Below are 15,529 nucleotides of genomic sequence, written 5' to 3'. Positions count from 1 at the left end.
TGTCTGATGTTTCTTTTCTTGTTCCTTTTCTTCTCTTTCTGTTCTTTAGATCCCGTCGGCTTGCTTGTGGCCGTCAGGGGCGGGGTGGCTGACCTCAAAGATATCTCATACTACTTATACTTCGTACACTCGCAATTTCAGCCCATTCTGTCGTTGCGGTGAAGATGCTTATCAAGGGAAGCGCCCAAAAAGAAATGAAAAAATCGGAGCTCTACATCAGCTACATATATAAATGTCTCTTGAAAGATGCCCCTGGCAGCTTTCTTCCTTTTTCTTTTCATTTGTTGTTGTTCCCGAATGAGATGTTTACCCAGCAATCATAATCAACAAACAAAGTGTACCATGTCAAGGTGCCACGGATGCACACCCGTAGCCAAGCTGATCCATGTTGGTGTGGGACAATTACACGGACTTAAAAAGTCCGCAACCGGCGTAAGTCCGTCCCTACCAGGCATCCCGCAATTCGTATCTCCTAATTGCGCCTGTTTCTTGGCTCGGGTTGACCGTGCATCAGCAGAATCCACCACACCCTGAAATTGTGACTCGTTCTAGACATTTCTGACGAGATCTTTACATAGTAGAAGTGCATCACGTGGGTCCAATAATTCGTACATGGTATGTGGACAGCAGTACTCCTAAGCGTAACTGTCCCACCACTTTACTGGTAGGAATGCGATGCCTGGAGTCTGACGTGAACACTGACAAAAAAAAAAAACACGTACTACTACTTAATGTATGCATGTGGTACAGACATCAATCGAAGGCCTTCCCCTGACGTGATAGTGTGTGCCTTTAATGTTACCCTCCATCTAACCCGCAGGACATCCCAGCCAGATCAAAAAGGGTACATCTCTCGTCAATCTAATGCCCAAAAAGACAACCACTTCAGTATGGTAAGGAGATTTGTACTTACTACGGTGACGGGCGGAAAAAAACACTCCCCTTGTCGTCGTATTTGTAAACGTGGGCCTTTATTAACTTAACTGTTTGCCGAAACCAACAAGTACCTAAATTATTTCTTTGTTCAAAATTATAATAAGTGGTTCAAGCGACAAGGCGGGTGTTTGTCCCCACTAAAAATATGTCCCCGCAAGACTCAATTTCAAGTTGTTTTGGCTTGGCGTTGGTGTCGTTGCCTAGCAATCTGGGAAAGGCGTTCCTGGCTGGAGTAACGATCCACAATTGAACTTGTGTAAGAAGCACATGGCAACTGGATGTGGAGATCAATCAAGTCGGAGTTCGGAAGCACAAGAACGGATTTTCGGGGTGTGGAATAAAAAAAAGAAAAAAAAAGAAAAAAACAGTTAGGTTCCGGCCTGTCACTTTGCTCTCCACTTAAGTCGAGAAACAACATCTAGGCCTGCTAGGTTTCATGACAGTTTACGTGGTATTGTTCGCTGCGGGTACAGTTGGTCTTAATGTCAGTCTTTCCGTGGGTTATTGGGTACGGAGTATACCCTGGAGTTTGAATTTTCTGGGTCCATCTTGAACCTTGCGGCGACTGGCATGACTCGAATGAGACTGACTGTTGGAGGATTTCTTATTCTTTGCGCCAAAATTGGAGACGCACGTTCTAGTTCTATTTGGTAGAAACATTCCCTCTAACACCGAATAGGCTCGAGCTGATCGATTGGAAAAGCATGATCGTGAGGTCATTGGCGAAACCGAGCAAGCCAAACCCTATCTGATGGGAAACATTGTTGTATGTACTCAAGGTGAATGTTTTCGCCGCCTCAAGTTCCGTGTTGAACTGCCGTAAAGAAAGCCACAAAAAGCTGCTGCATATTTATTTTGGGATTAAACAACGAACGAAGAGCTGCTTTGAAACTGTACTTAATTGCGGTAACGCGTATCAAACTATCTGTCTGCCCTATAATTGTTGCTTCCTTCGTGTTAATTCCTAGGTTCTAGGGTAATTAGCTTGCTCTGCAATCCGTGGATCAGCGCCCCACGCGCTTTTTCCATATGGATTAGGGATCCGGATTGTTAGTAATGCCCGACGGCCCGAGAGAAGTAACACGACCACGCAAGCCACGTTACAAGTATGAAAATTGACATCTACCTAGCTTCGTCGTCGCTGTCTTTGTCGTGGCAGAAGCAATCGTAGATTGGCGGGAGGCGGGGAGGCCAAATGCGGCGTGTGAGTAAGTCTTAACAAACAGATGACATCTTACTGCATCATTCAACATTTTGGTGTGTGTGGTACGCAAGGTATCAAGGATATGTACGGTATGGCGCTGATGGATGTGGGGACCTCTATTCATGGCAGCCTGTGAAGGTATTGGTTGTGCTGATCGGATTTTAATATTTTATCCCGCTAATCTAGACCAAAAGGATAATGACAGAAGGCCGCCCTACGTGGTACATGAAGAGGCTGAGTAAGTTTTGGTGCCCTACCTACGGAATTTGGAGTACAGAGTAATTACTTCGTACGTGGTAGAAGTACCAGAAATTTGCCGCCGGTCCTAAAAGATTCTCGGTTTTTGTCCGGGTGGGCCCCGCTATGGATATAGTACGGGGTAACCATAAACCGCATGGCAGGCTTTTGTTTTTCTTTTCTCTTTTCCTCTCTTGATATTCCAAAACGTGGTGCATCTGATATGGGAATGCCTGATTCTTGACCCTCGTGGCCTCGTGGTGGAGTCGAAACTGGCTCATCTTCCTTGCATGGTTTCTAGCTTATTTACACGTATCTTGTATGCACCGCATGCCTGCGCGTGTCAAGCAGGTAGGGACCCGTGAATTAGTTGAGATGGACCCAAATGTTACTACCACGTACTGGGTAAAGCACTATGTGTAAACTTCTAGTCTAGACTAATTCTGGGCGTTGATCGCCAATACTGCGTCCCCAAAGAATCGGGGTGATTCATAATGCATCTTATATCTGATTGACCCCCGTCAGACGCGGCAAATTTCACGGGACCCTGCACATTGTATGGCAGGGCCACGCCCAATATTACTTATGGATCCTCGGTGCGCTAGTCAGCCAATTAGAACTGTCTCACTAGCTAAACGATCATATTCAGGCAGGGGGTGTTGTCCATCCTAGCTTGGCAAGCAGCCCCGAAAAGGGCGCACCGTTGAGTCCCATTAAAGAGATGACTTGATGGGGGCCTTGCGGGACAGCAAGCCTTCCCCTGCCACGACGCGGGACGCTTCTTCCCTCCGAGCCGACTAGCGGGATTACGGATTACCAATACATACTCCAGACCGAACAACTTTGTCTACTGCCATAGGTCGTAGCCCCGAGACCTCGTTGTCCGCCCTTCCCACATGGCCAGCCCTGGTACCTTTAAAATCCTTCCTAATTAGTAGATAAACTTTTTTTTTTTTTTTTTTCACTCTTTGGTTTTCTTTGAGCACCCCTGGGAATGTGGGTCTAGAGGCAAAAGGTCGCATTAACTAGGTAATGAGTTCGGGACTTTGTTTTCCTCGTTCCGTGTTCATAACGCTCATTTAAACAGCCTTGCATCCGAACTTATTTCCTGCTTTCCTTTGCGTATCGTTAATTTGTTGTTTAGATTCCCACATTTGTCGACCGCTTCTCTCATCGGCGGCCTTGGCGCGCATCAGGTCTTGCCTCCAAAAAGTAAAGAGCCGCCGCCCCCCGGTTAGTACCGAGCTCCGAGTTTCGGTCGATGACAAACCTTCACTCATTTGGTACATAACGTCTCTCGCTGTCTTTACAGCTTGACCCCTCCCCCCAAAAGTGTTCTATTAAAGCACCTTTGACTTCGGGGTCACATTGGGCTTGCCTGGATCTCGCAATCACTTCGAGGTTCGCCACCCGACCCACACTTTGGAAGGTTGCCTCTACAGGAATATCTGCAGCATATTTTTTGTCCTTGAAGCAGCTGCGCACTCTTCAAGAGCCCCTTTGGCTATCAAGAACGCCCGCGGAAAACCCCATTGGGTTTGGGTTAGTTCGTAGCTTCCACCCTGGAAACGCACGCAATCCCCGCCAGCAGTTACAGTTTCCACTTTGTCACGATGGACCAAAAAGCCAATGATGTCGCAAGCCTGGAGGAGGGCAACAAGGCCCCCTCAACAGCCAACACAGCTGTCGGCTCGCTACCGCGTTCGGCCGATCCAAGCATCAACCTCGAGGAGTTGCGCGTGGCAGCTCACCAGAAGAACCCCAACGGCACCTCCAATGTTGGCTCCGGCATCTCAGTGGCCCGGGCCGAGGCCGACTTCGCCGAGCTGCAGAGGGAGCTCACGGGAATGTCCAGAGCCAGCCGGCGCAAGAGCCACGCCTCTCAGCGTGATGCTGAGAAGGCCAATGGCGAAGACCTGGGAGAGACATCATCTTCTGAAAGCGAACCATTTGATTTGGAGTCGTGGATTCGTGGAGGGATTCAGGCTGAGCGCGAGGCTGGCATCCGTCCCAAGCACATCGGGGTTTATTGGGATGAACTAACGGTCAAGGGAATGAGCGCATTCACAAACTACGTTGAAACATTTCCCGATGCAGTCATCCGATTCTTCGACTATTACACCCCCATCAAGAACAAGTTGGGCCTGGGAGGCAAGGCGCCTGAGGCCACCCTGCTCGACAGCTTCCGTGGTGTCTGCAAGCCCGGTGAGATGGTTCTGGTCTTGGGCAAACCGGGATCCGGCTGCACAACCTTCCTCAAGAACATCACCAACCAGCGCTACGGCTACACTGGTGTGGAAGGTGATGTGCTTTATGGTCCTTTCACCGCCAAGGAGTTTGAGAAATATCGCGGAGAGGCCGTCTACAACCAGGAGGACGACATCCACCACGCGACCCTGACGGTGGAGCAGACGCTCGGCTTTGCGCTCGACTGCAAAGTTCCCGGCAAGCTTCCGGCTGGCATCACCAAGGCGCAGTTCAAGAAGGACGTCATTACCATGTTACTCAAGATGTTCAACATTGAGCATACCCGCAACACTGTCGTTGGTGGCTCCCTTGTGCGCGGTGTGTCTGGAGGCGAGAGGAAACGTGTTTCTGTTGCCGAGATGATGATTACGTCAGGATCTATTCTTGCCTGGGACAACAGCACTCGCGGTCTCGATGCCAGTACTGCTCTGGACTTCATCAAGTCGCTGCGTATCCAGACCAACCTCTACAAGACCGCGACGTTCGTCTCGCTATACCAAGCTTCGGAGAACATCTACAAGTTGTTTGACAAGGTGCTTGTCATTGACGCTGGCCGGCAAGTGTACTTCGGCCCCGCTACCGAGGCCCGTGGATACTTTGAAGGCCTCGGTTTCCTTCCCAGGCCCCGACAGACTACCCCCGACTACGTCACTGGCTGTACCGACGAATACGAGCGCGCCTACTCGGAAGGCTACAGTCCCGACAACGCTCCGCACAGCCCCGAGACTCTGGCCGAGGCTTTCAAGAAGTCCGACTTCGCGAAGAGGTTGGATAACGAGATGGTAGAATACCGCGAGTCTCTGAAAGAGGACCAGCAAAAGTACGAGGATTTCAAGATTGCTGTTAAGGAAGGCAAGCGCACAGGTGCCAAGAAGTCGGTTTACACTGTTGGCTTCCACCGCCAGGTCTGGGCGCTTATGAAGCGTCAGACTGTGCTCAAGCTGCAAGATCGAATGGCCTTGTTCCTCGCATGGATGCGGACCATTCTCATCGCCATCGTCGTCGGTACACTCTACATCAACCTCGGTCAAACCAGCGCCACTTCCTTCAGCAAGGGTGGTCTGATGTTTATCTCTCTCCTGTTCAACGCTTTCGAGGCATTTGCTGAGCTCGGCTCAACCATGCTGGGTCGTGGCATCGTCAACAAGCACAAGGCTTATGCTTTCCATCGGCCGAGTGCACTTTGGATTGGTCAAATCTTTGTCGATCAGGCCTTTGGTGTGCCCAGGGTTCTCGCCTTTTCCATCATTGTATATTTTATGACCAACTTGTTCCGCAGCGCGGGCGCCTTCTTCATGTTTTTCTTGTTCATCATGCTTGGAAACATTGCGATGACGCTCTTTTTCCGGTAAGTCTTGGCCCGACTCACCTGATTTCCCCTACTTCTGTGGTGTCAACTGCCCACTAACTTCGACTCGTCTTTCACATACAGAATCATTGGTTGCATCTCGATCGATTTCGACTATGCTGTCAAGTTTGCTGTCGTCACGATCACGCTGCTTATCACAACATCCGGTTACATCATTCAGTACCAGTCACAACAGGTCTGGCTGCGTTGGATTTTCTGGATCAACCCTCTGGGTCTGATGTTCAGCTCCATGATGGGCAATGAATTCAGCAGAATAGATATGACCTGCACAGCAGAGAGTCTCATTCCGTCCGGACCAGGGTACAACAACCCCGAGAACCAGGTCTGCACTCTGCCTGGGTCTAAGCCAGGCAGCCTCGAAGTCTCGGGCTCGGACTACATTCGTACAGGCTTCGCCTACGACCCGAACGACATCTGGCGCAACTTTGGCATTGTCATGGGCCTTGTTGCCTTCTTCTTGATCATGAATGTCGTCCTGGGAGAGGTTATCGAATTCGGAATGGGAGGTAACTCGGCCTTGGTTTACCAGAAACCCAACAAGGAGCGGAAGGAGCTCAACGAAAAACTCGTGGCCAAGCGTGAGGCTCAACGTTCTTCCAAGTCTGAGGCTCAAGGTTCGGATCTCAAGATTGAGTCCAAGAGAGTTTTGACTTGGGAGAACCTGACCTACGACGTCCCTGTCCCCGGAGGCAACCGCCGGTTGCTCAACAATGTGTTTGGATATGTCAAGCCTGGTCAACTGACGGCTCTCATGGGTGCATCTGGCGCTGGAAAGACTACCCTGCTTGATGTTCTTGCTTCCAGGAAGAACATTGGTGTCATCGGTGGTGACATTTTGGTCGACGGAAAGAAGCCTGGAAAGGAGTTCCAGCGTTCGACGTCGTATGCCGAGCAGCTTGATGTGCACGAGCCCACACAGACCGTCCGGGAGGCCCTGAGGTTCTCTGCCGATCTCAGGCAGCCTTTTGATACCCCCCAGGAAGAGAAATACGCTTTTGTCGAGGAGATGATCACTTTGTTGGAGCTTGAGGATTTGGCAGATTCCATCATTGGATGGCCCGAATTCGGCCTTACTGTTGAACAACGCAAGCGTGTGACAATCGGCGTCGAACTTGCCGCCAAGCCCGAGCTGCTTTTGTTCCTGGATGAGCCCACGTCCGGTCTCGACAGCCAGAGTGCCTTCAACATTGTGCGCTTCCTCAAGAAGCTCGCAAACGCTGGCCAGGCTATTCTCTGCACCATCCACCAGCCCAACTCGGCCCTCTTCGAGAACTTTGACCGTCTTTTGCTGCTTCAGCGCGGTGGCCGCTGCGTGTACTTTGGTGACATTGGCAAGGATGCCAATGTCCTCCGTGATTACCTCAAGCGTCATGGCGCCGAGGCCTCGCCCACCGACAACGTTGCTGAGTATATGCTTGAGGCCGTTGGTGCCGGTAGCGCTCCTCGTGTTGGCGACCGTGATTGGGCAGACATCTGGGAGGAGTCTCCCGAGCATGCCAACGTCAAGGATACCATTTCTCAGCTCAAGGAAGAGCGCAAGGCAGAGGTGGCCAACGATAGCAATTCGGCACTCGAAAAGGAATACGCCTCGCCAATAAGCCACCAACTCAAAGTAACCTCCCATCGTACCAACCTCGCGTTGTGGCGTTCTCCGAACTACCTCTTCACCCGTCTGTTCAACCATGTCGTCATTGCTATCGTTACTGGACTCACCTACCTGCAGCTCGACAACTCGCGGTCTTCTCTTCAGTACAAGGTCTTTATCATGTTCCAAGTCACTGTCCTGCCTGCTCTGATTCTGTCTCAGGTCGAGGCCATGTATCACGTCAAGCGCGGCATTTTCTTCCGCGAGTCCTCATCCAAGATGTACAACACTAGCGCCTTCGCTGCCTCCATGCTCCTTGCAGAGCTGCCATACGTCGTCCTGTGTGCTGTGGCCTTCTTCCTCCCTCTCTACTACATGCCAGGCTTCACCTACGACAGCTCGAGAGCTGGATACCAGTTCCTCATGATCCTCATCACCGAGTTCTTTTCCATCACCCTCGCTCAGGCCTTGTCTTCCATCACGCCGTCGACTTTCATCTCTAGCCAGTTGGATCCATTCTTGATGATTACCTTCTCGTTGTTCTGCGGTGTTACCATTCCGTTCCCCCAGATGCCCGATGGATACAAGTGGTTATACCAGCTGGACCCTTTCACTCGGCTTATCGGCGGTATGGTTACGACTGCTTTGCATGACCTCGACGTCAAATGCGCCTCGATCGAGCTGAACAAGTTTACGCCCGCGAACGGTAGCACATGCGAAGAGTACATGAGGCCGTTCTTCAACGCCGGCGGCAATGGATATATTGTAGACCCCAGCTCGACCGCTCAGTGCGATTACTGCGCTTACAGCAGTGGAGACCAATTCTACACGCCACTCGGCATGACGTTTGATAACAGGTGGAGAGACTTGGGCATCTACCTCGCATTTTGCGCGAGCAACATCGTTATCATTTTCGTGGCTGTGAGTTTTCCCCCTCGTTACTGCCTTTTTCCAATCAACCCTCGGCGTATACAGATACTGACTCGACTTTGCTTCTCCAGAACCGTTTCCTGAACTTCAACAAGCGATAATAAATCAGAATCAATTCTTTCTGTCCTTGTCAGATATCCATGTCTACTCATGACACATCTCAAGCATTAATGCACTTTTCTTTTTTCCTTTTTCTCCTTGTTACAACCAAAACCACAGGTTTTGTGTTATTTTCCTATGCTATGTACACCCCCATTATGACCTCTTAATTTTCCTATTATTAAACGCGGCTCGGTTAGAGTGTCAGTTTTCCATCGTATTTTACTTTCTTTTATACTGGTAAAAGTCTAGTTGTCGGGTACATAACGTATAGATGGGTTTTTACTGTAACTAAACCAAAGCCTTCAGAATTTAGAGAAGACTCATTATTATCAGACACGTAAACCCAAATACCAGTCGGTGCTTACAGCGCTATTAATAGGGAGCCAAAAAGGTTGATGACTGCTTCGGAGTACTCGATGAACATCTGCAACGTTTTTAATGTTGTCGACCGTCGCAATATATTCCTTCTCAGAAGGTCGTTGCGTACTCAACTACTAGATAGTTCTAGACTAGACCTAGTTGGTTCATGTGCCCCAAATATCCGAACATGTGGGCATACTCGAGTGATTACTATGGGGATTTGATAACTGTCGAGAGAACAGACTGGGGGGGGGGGGGGGGGCGCGGGGGGAATGCCGTCATCCGATTGAAAAAAGTGCCCTACTACCACCCCAAAGTACCCAGGGAGATAAGGTACCACGTAGGTGTGAATGCCACCGGCAGAGAGGGAAGAACCACATAGCTGTGGGACAAATAACATCATATGCAACCCTACACGGGTGGTCCAATATTTACGCTAAGCTTATATCTTGTTTACAATGCAAAGATTCCAGCATAGTCTAGCTTTCCGCATCATGGTATGGATCAAAGCCAACCTTCTTCTTGGCCTCGCTCCTGGCCTTCCACCTGTCCTCGCCCGAAAGACCCGTGGTGGCCGTCTCCTCCAGAAAGAAAGTGAGAATATGGTCGGGGATCGACAGGTGGGATGTCTGCTGGAATTCCTGGAGGCTGGCCAGGCGGATGATCATCTCGAGCAGCGAGAGCGACGACGTGATGGAGCCAAAGGGCGACCTGGTCGCGAACGACTCTGGGCTGACCGTCTTCCTGGACTCCCGACCGCTGTGCGGTGGCGGCGTCGTGCCGGAGCGCAAAGAGATGTCTCTGATTTGTTGCATGAGTTTCGTGTCAAGGGAAGAGCGTTTGCCCTTGACGTCGGACCTGCTCTTGGCTGTGCTCATGCTCGAGTCTGGGTCGTCGTCGCTCGATCCATCCTCTGTGGAGTAGTTGCTCTCGTCCTCGATCTCTGCAAAAACTTCCAGGGCTATCCACTCCGGGTCGAGGTGTTTCGGAAAACTGTGAGAGCTTTTAGGGACCGGGCACGAGGCCGGTCGTCGCTGGTCATGTGGACTTGGTGCTTCCTCGGAGGGCGACTCGCTACTCTCCCTAAGAATCTGCAAGTCCAGCTCCGCTTGCGAGTCCATCAGCGCTTCGTTCTGAAAGTCGGACTCGTCCGCGCCCGTTACCGCCTCCTCCATACTTTGTAGGATATCGTCAATGACCTGTTTCGGAGTGGGTGCCGTTGAGTCTCGTTTCAGTAGCAAGGCCGGGCTGTTGTCAGGTGCCAGTTCCTGTCCAATATTCAAGATTCTACCCGTGTTAGTGTAGAAGATTTTGGAAAGGTGGTGGACTGGTATAGACTCTCTTATTCCTGCCATTGGAATATCGTCAAAGAAGCTGCCCTCGCCGTCATGGAGACGGCCATCGTCTAAGTCTTCAATTATCTCCAGGTGATACGAGAATTCATTTTTGGCCGTGTAGGAATAGCTAGAATGCGCACGTTGATCTCTGTTCGGTGACTGAGGCAACGGCAGTGGAATATAGCCCCTCTCGCGATCAAACTTCCAGTCAGGGGGGACACGACAAAGCCTAACGCGAGCTTTGTGCACAACCTCCTGCCACAATGGTTTTCGCTCGCCTTCTTGAAAGCCATAAGGCGAATCTACCTGATCAGTGGAGTTATTGACAGGATTGCCGGAATTTATAGTTGTTAACGCATTGCCCTGTGCAGGCCTTGCCCGCGTCTCGGTCTTGCTATGGCCCATGAACAGCAGATAGAGCGAGAGAGTGAATGAAGGCCCTATTTGAACCGGCCCATATGGATCACTGGCAAACTGTGTGTCCCCTATGCTCAAAAAAGTGCTAGCCTGCATCAGGCGAGAGGGCGAAACACCAGGGGGCAACGAAGTTGACAAATTCTCGCCGGATGCGCTGATGGCGAACTGAAGCATGTGAGCGTCACGTTCGATACGACCAAGAAGAGTTTTCATCTCGCAGATTATGCTGCGTAGCTCCGCTGCCTGGGACTCCGGCGTCCGTGGCCTTGCCCTGGCCTCACGGGCGTGCTGTTGGGCCTCTTCCTCGGCGCAGGCAACATCTTCAAGTCGTTTACCCAGGGCAACAATGCTTCGCCGAAGACCTTTTGCTAGGGGAACAGCATTCTCGAGGAAGACGTTGCCTCTCCCAGCCCTGCAGTATATGAGTTAACGGTGTGAACCATGTGAGTGAGTCAGGTTAAGTTGAACGTCTGGTGTTGGACCTACTTGAACTCGATCAAGTCAATGGCGGGTGAGATTATCTTTATTTGGGGGAAACGTCTCACTCGGGTTAGTTGAAATGGTCAAATTCTAGCTGAGAGTTAAGCTAGAAAAATAGGTATAGGTAGATGGGGATAAATACTTTGATCCTCTCATTGAGTTCCTGCTGCAACAACCTCAGCTCTGTGCGGATCGACTTGTCATCAACTGTTTTGAGAAGCCGAGCACACTGCTGAACTGCATAAGTTGATGTCAAAGCTATGCCAGACCGAATGGCCATGTTCATGGCTTGCGCGCCAAGTCTTGTGAGAAAGGCGTCCATTGCTTTTTCGGGGAAATTCCATGATGCAATGAATATGTGTTTTTGTCTGTCTGTAACCTGCTCTCCTTTACTGAAGTGAGGTGTCGCAGGTGGCAGGTGGACACTCTAGGCACCTACCTCACCTGTACCCACATGTAACTTAAGGCGGTCTCAGGTTGGAAGAGATGGAAGTCCAGTTGGCTCTGGCTTTTGGGCTTTAATGAGTTAAACCAGGTCACAGCGCAAAGTATAAGTAGCCACAGGTCACGTTTCCATCCGGAAATCTTGAAAGAATAGAAAATATGATGATTGAATTGATTGCAAAGCTACTGTTATTTGGATACCCTTGTAGGTAGGCGGCATCAATTAATACGGAACTGAAATCTCTGAAATTGACGTGCTGCCTAGAATAACAAAAGACATTGAATGCAGGCAAGCTTGACAATAGCAAGCATTCTCGTATACTGTGCTTCTATAGTTTTGCGGTACTGTGAAGACATTGCTTTGTCCGATGCAATCATACAGTTATTACTCGAGCCCTGTTCAGAAAGGCACTGTAGCCCACTTCGCCTCCCAAGAGTTTTATAGTTGGGCATGGAGGGGTAGCTTACACAAAACCAGCAGACTTCTGGGCGGCTCAACTTTGCATATCTGTCGTCATGCAAACTTTACACCCTTCCAACATCCCGTAAAAGAAAAAAGTCAAAAAGCTGTGCACGATTTTCGAATTCTCTTTTTTCTGAAAAAAAAAAAAAGTGAGTTGCATCAAACATTTCATCATCTCATTAAGATAGCTCATGGTGGATCATTGGGCGCAGAGGTTGGGTGGGTGTGTACAGGTGGGGTTTGATGACACAAGGCAGAGAAGAGTTGGGCTTGAGGAACCTGGACAGAAAAATAGCTAAATCAATATTTCCACACTTCTAGCTCCATCTATAAAGCGATTCCCGACCGTTGGGACACACGCAACGCGAACTTATTGTCCATTCACTTCTTCGACACACGGGTGCCGACGTTCTCGATCGTTTAATTCTCGCTTGCCATGTCGAACCTCAACTCGTGGGAGGATGACCCTGCGGCCCAGGATGAGAACCTGGCCAGGCAGGCGCAACAGCAGATGAACCTTGGTCGCGGAGGCCAGCCAGCTCAACAGGGCGGCTTCAGGGCCGGCGCATCTACTTTCCAACCAGGTGCCAATTCTTTCCAGCCCGGCGCTCAGTCATTCCAGCCAGGGCAGCCCTACGGCGGAGGTTACGCGCCCCAGTACCAGCAGCAGCAACAATACTACGGTGGCCAGGGCTATGGCCAATACGGCCAGCAGTATGGAGGACAGCAACAGTCACACGGTCAATATGGCCAGGGTTACGGCTCTGTGTACGGCCAAGGCGGATATGGCCAGCAGGGATACAACAGTAAGAAAGACGATAGTGGTGGCTAGCAACATAAAATAATAAGGAGAAATAACCACTAACCCTGATTCCCAGACCAGTACTCAAACTACCAGAACCAGCAAGCCCAACAGCAGCAACCACAGCAACAAGCGAAGCCAACGCCGACGATTGCCAAGCGGCCGGATGCCGCGTCGGGTTCTGCGGCCCCGGCGGCGGATCTGAACAAGCCCATTGCCACCAAGGAGGGTGGAACAAAGGTTCTCAGCATTGGGGGCGATGCACCCAAGCCCAAGGCCAAGGTCCTCTCTATTGGGACTCCCGCCGCTGCCAAAGAACCCGCAAAGAAGGAAGAGGATGTCAAGAAGGAGGAGGCCGCAAAGAAGGAGGCCCAAGCCAAGCCTCAGGCTGGTGCAAAGGCTGCAGCCGCCAAGGCCATCGAGAAAACCGGAGGCGACGCCAGCGCAAGCGGCAAAACTTCCCCATCGCCATCATCAGGCCGCTCTAGTCCCACACGTGGAGCCAAGGCCGCGGCCGCCCGCGATGCTAGCGCCGTCGAGAAGGAGCAGACTGCCGACGTCGATGAAGAGACGCTCAAGGAGGTTTACGGCAAGGAGCACATGAACATCATCTTCATCGGTCACGTCGACGCCGGAAAGTCCACGCTGGGTGGTTCCATTCTGTACGTTACTGGCATGGTCGACCAGAGGACGATGGACAAGTACAAGCGCGAAGCCAAGGAACTCGGTCGAGAGACCTGGTATCTGTCCTGGGCATTGGATCTCACAAGCGAGGAGCGCTCCAAGGGCAAGACTGTCGAGGTTGGACGTGGATTCTTCGAGACGGAGAAGAGGCGATACAGTATTCTTGACGCCCCGGGACACAAGACTTATGTACCGCACATGATTGGCGGTGCTTCTCAGGCCGACATTGGTATTCTCGTAATCAGTTCACGCAAGGGCGAATACGAGACAGGTTTCGAGAAGGGTGGTCAGACCAGGGAGCACGCAATGTTGGCAAAGACACAGGGTGTCAACAAACTGGTGGTAGTTATCAACAAGATGGACGACCCTACCGTCAACTGGTCACACGAACGTTACAAGGAGTGCACCACCAAGCTGGCAACATTCTTGAAGGGCACGGGCTATAACTTGAAGACCGACGTCTTCTTTATGCCCATCGCTGCTCAGCAAACCATGGGGATCAAGGACAGGGTTCCCAAGGATGTTGCTCCTTGGTACGATGGCCCGTCGCTGCTCGAGTACCTGGACAATATGCCGACGCTGGACCGCAAACTCAACGCGCCGTTCATGATGGCTGTTGCCGGCAAGTACCGAGACATGGGAACCATGATCGAGGGTAAGATTGAGGCGGGAGTGGTCAAGAAGGGAATGAGCTTGATCATGATGCCCAACAAGCAGCCCATCGATGTTTCTGCCGTCTATGGCGAGACTGAGGACGAGATCCCCATCGCGCAGTGCGGTGACCAAGTCCGTTTGAGGCTGCGCGGCATCGAAGAAGAGGAGATCTTGCCAGGCTTTGTTATTTGCTCTCCCAAGAGGCTGGTGCATACGGTCAAGGAGTTCGAGGCCCAGATCAAGATCTTGGATCTGAAGAGCATCCTTACTGCTGGATACAACTGTGTGCTACACGTGCACGCCGCCATTGAGGAGGTGACATTTGCCGCACTCCTCCACAAACTCCAGAAGGGCACTGGTCGCAAGAGCAAGTTGCCACCTTCGCATGCCAAGAAGGGAGACAGCATTATCGCACGGATGCAAGTAACGGGAGGTGCAGGCGCGGTGTGCGTGGAGCGGTTTGAGGACTACCAGCAGATGGGTCGTTTTACGCTAAGAGATCAGGTAAGCCAAAGAGACACATGCTACGAATTAGCGCGTTGTAGGTTACTGATACTAACACTCACCTTCACTAGGGTCAAACTATTGCCATTGGAAAGATCACCAAGCTCATTTCCGAAGAGACCTCCGCTTAAGTTGAAACGGATGCTGTCAAGTAATAGACTTGATGTGGAAGGACAACAGTCTGTTTCGGGAGGATCATGACTAAGATGTAAATAGGCAGACCTTGAGAGGCCGCCCAAAAGGTCCTATTAAAAAGGAGTGAACGATAGCTGGCATGGAATTCATCATGACCTACCCATATGCATCCAGCACAACAAGTGGATGCAACACAAATGGAGTTCTTCGGTTTATCGTCGACCCGATAAGACATATTTGCATCGGATTCCGACGTAGATACGAAACCAGTTTGCAAATGAAACACTTCTCTTTGTGTCGATTCTCAATTCCGTATAACCGACGATTCCGCTACGCCCCGGGGTTGTCATCGGCAGGAATCGGAACGGCGTAGGACCCCCGGCGACCGGGACACTGCGGGGATCTTCGGTTGTGGCTGATGTCATGTCAGAGGGAAGGGGAAAATCGGGTCAAGGGCATGGTTACGCTTGGCACCAAGTGTGGGGGGAGGGGTCGGCAGAACTTGGAGGGGTTGAGCAGGGGTACCCGAGGGACTTGCCTGGGGGAGGGGAAGAAGAAGAAGGGGGGGTAAAATAAAGAAAACCAATCACATGTAAACAAAAGAATTTGGAGAATATCATGACATGAACCTTCCCGACA

General features: G+C 51.0%; 4 protein-coding genes across 4 annotated transcripts; 3 read left to right on the top strand and 1 right to left on the bottom strand.

The window, feature by feature from the left end:
• Nucleotides 1-342: 342 nt before the first annotated feature.
• On the top strand, nt 343-1,920 carry MGG_17454 (uncharacterized protein; the record flags this gene model as incomplete). Its single annotated transcript, XM_003718573.1, has 5 exons — nt 343-432; nt 831-888; nt 1,410-1,444; nt 1,616-1,702; nt 1,912-1,920. 5 exons carry the CDS (start codon nt 343-345, stop codon nt 1,918-1,920), a joined length of 279 nt encoding a protein of 92 aa, XP_003718621.1.
• Nucleotides 1,921-3,378: 1,458 nt separating this feature from the next.
• MGG_00447 (brefeldin A resistance protein) lies at nt 3,379-9,012 on the top strand. Its single transcript, XM_003718572.1, has 3 exons — nt 3,379-5,972; nt 6,057-8,499; nt 8,580-9,012. The coding sequence occupies exons 1-3, from the start codon at nt 3,991-3,993 to the stop codon at nt 8,607-8,609; spliced, it is 4,455 nt and encodes a 1,484-aa protein (XP_003718620.1). The 5' UTR covers nt 3,379-3,990; the 3' UTR covers nt 8,610-9,012.
• Nucleotides 9,013-9,353: 341 nt separating this feature from the next.
• On the bottom strand, nt 9,354-11,832 carry MGG_00448 (RanGTP-binding protein). Its single transcript, XM_003718571.1, has 3 exons — nt 11,347-11,832; nt 11,211-11,245; nt 9,354-11,136 (listed from the first exon to the last, which is right to left on the bottom strand). The coding sequence occupies exons 1-3, from the start codon at nt 11,524-11,526 to the stop codon at nt 9,450-9,452; spliced, it is 1,902 nt and encodes a 633-aa protein (XP_003718619.1). The 5' UTR covers nt 11,527-11,832; the 3' UTR covers nt 9,354-9,449.
• Nucleotides 11,833-12,101: 269 nt separating this feature from the next.
• MGG_00449 (eukaryotic peptide chain release factor GTP-binding subunit) lies at nt 12,102-15,137 on the top strand. Its single transcript, XM_003718570.1, has 4 exons — nt 12,102-12,260; nt 12,433-12,917; nt 12,990-14,755; nt 14,827-15,137. The coding sequence occupies exons 2-4, from the start codon at nt 12,548-12,550 to the stop codon at nt 14,884-14,886; spliced, it is 2,196 nt and encodes a 731-aa protein (XP_003718618.1). The 5' UTR covers nt 12,102-12,260; nt 12,433-12,547; the 3' UTR covers nt 14,887-15,137.
• Nucleotides 15,138-15,529: the final 392 nt, after the last annotated feature.

This window comes from Pyricularia oryzae, chromosome 5, assembly GCF_000002495.2.
Source record: "Pyricularia oryzae 70-15 chromosome 5, whole genome shotgun sequence".
NCBI classification, from domain to species: Eukaryota; Fungi; Ascomycota; class Sordariomycetes; order Magnaporthales; family Pyriculariaceae; genus Pyricularia; species Pyricularia oryzae.
This window is presented reverse-complemented; position numbering and strand designations above follow the sequence as displayed.

Bases quoted from the DNA above. Each gene is read 5' to 3' on its own strand.
- MGG_00449 (XM_003718570.1), top strand. From the start codon at position 12,548: ATGTCGAACCTCAACTCGTGGGAGGATGACCCTGCGGCCCAGGATGAG. The intron at 12,918-12,989 runs GTAAGAAAGACG...CCTGATTCCCAG, and splicing joins TGGCCAGCAGGGATACAACA to ACCAGTACTCAAACTACCAG. The intron at 14,756-14,826 runs GTAAGCCAAAGA...CACCTTCACTAG, and splicing joins GTTTTACGCTAAGAGATCAG to GGTCAAACTATTGCCATTGG.
- MGG_00447 (XM_003718572.1), top strand. From the start codon at position 3,991: ATGGACCAAAAAGCCAATGATGTCGCAAGCCTGGAGGAGGGCAACAAG. The intron at 5,973-6,056 runs GTAAGTCTTGGC...TTTCACATACAG, and splicing joins GCGATGACGCTCTTTTTCCG to AATCATTGGTTGCATCTCGA. The intron at 8,500-8,579 runs GTGAGTTTTCCC...TTGCTTCTCCAG, and splicing joins TCGTTATCATTTTCGTGGCT to AACCGTTTCCTGAACTTCAA.
- MGG_00448 (XM_003718571.1), bottom strand. From the start codon at position 11,526: ATGGACGCCTTTCTCACAAGACTTGGCGCGCAAGCCATGAACATGGCC. The intron at 11,246-11,346 runs GTATTTATCCCC...CCCCAAATAAAG, and splicing joins AACTCAATGAGAGGATCAAA to ATAATCTCACCCGCCATTGA. The intron at 11,137-11,210 runs GTAGGTCCAACA...CATATACTGCAG, and splicing joins ATTGACTTGATCGAGTTCAA to GGCTGGGAGAGGCAACGTCT.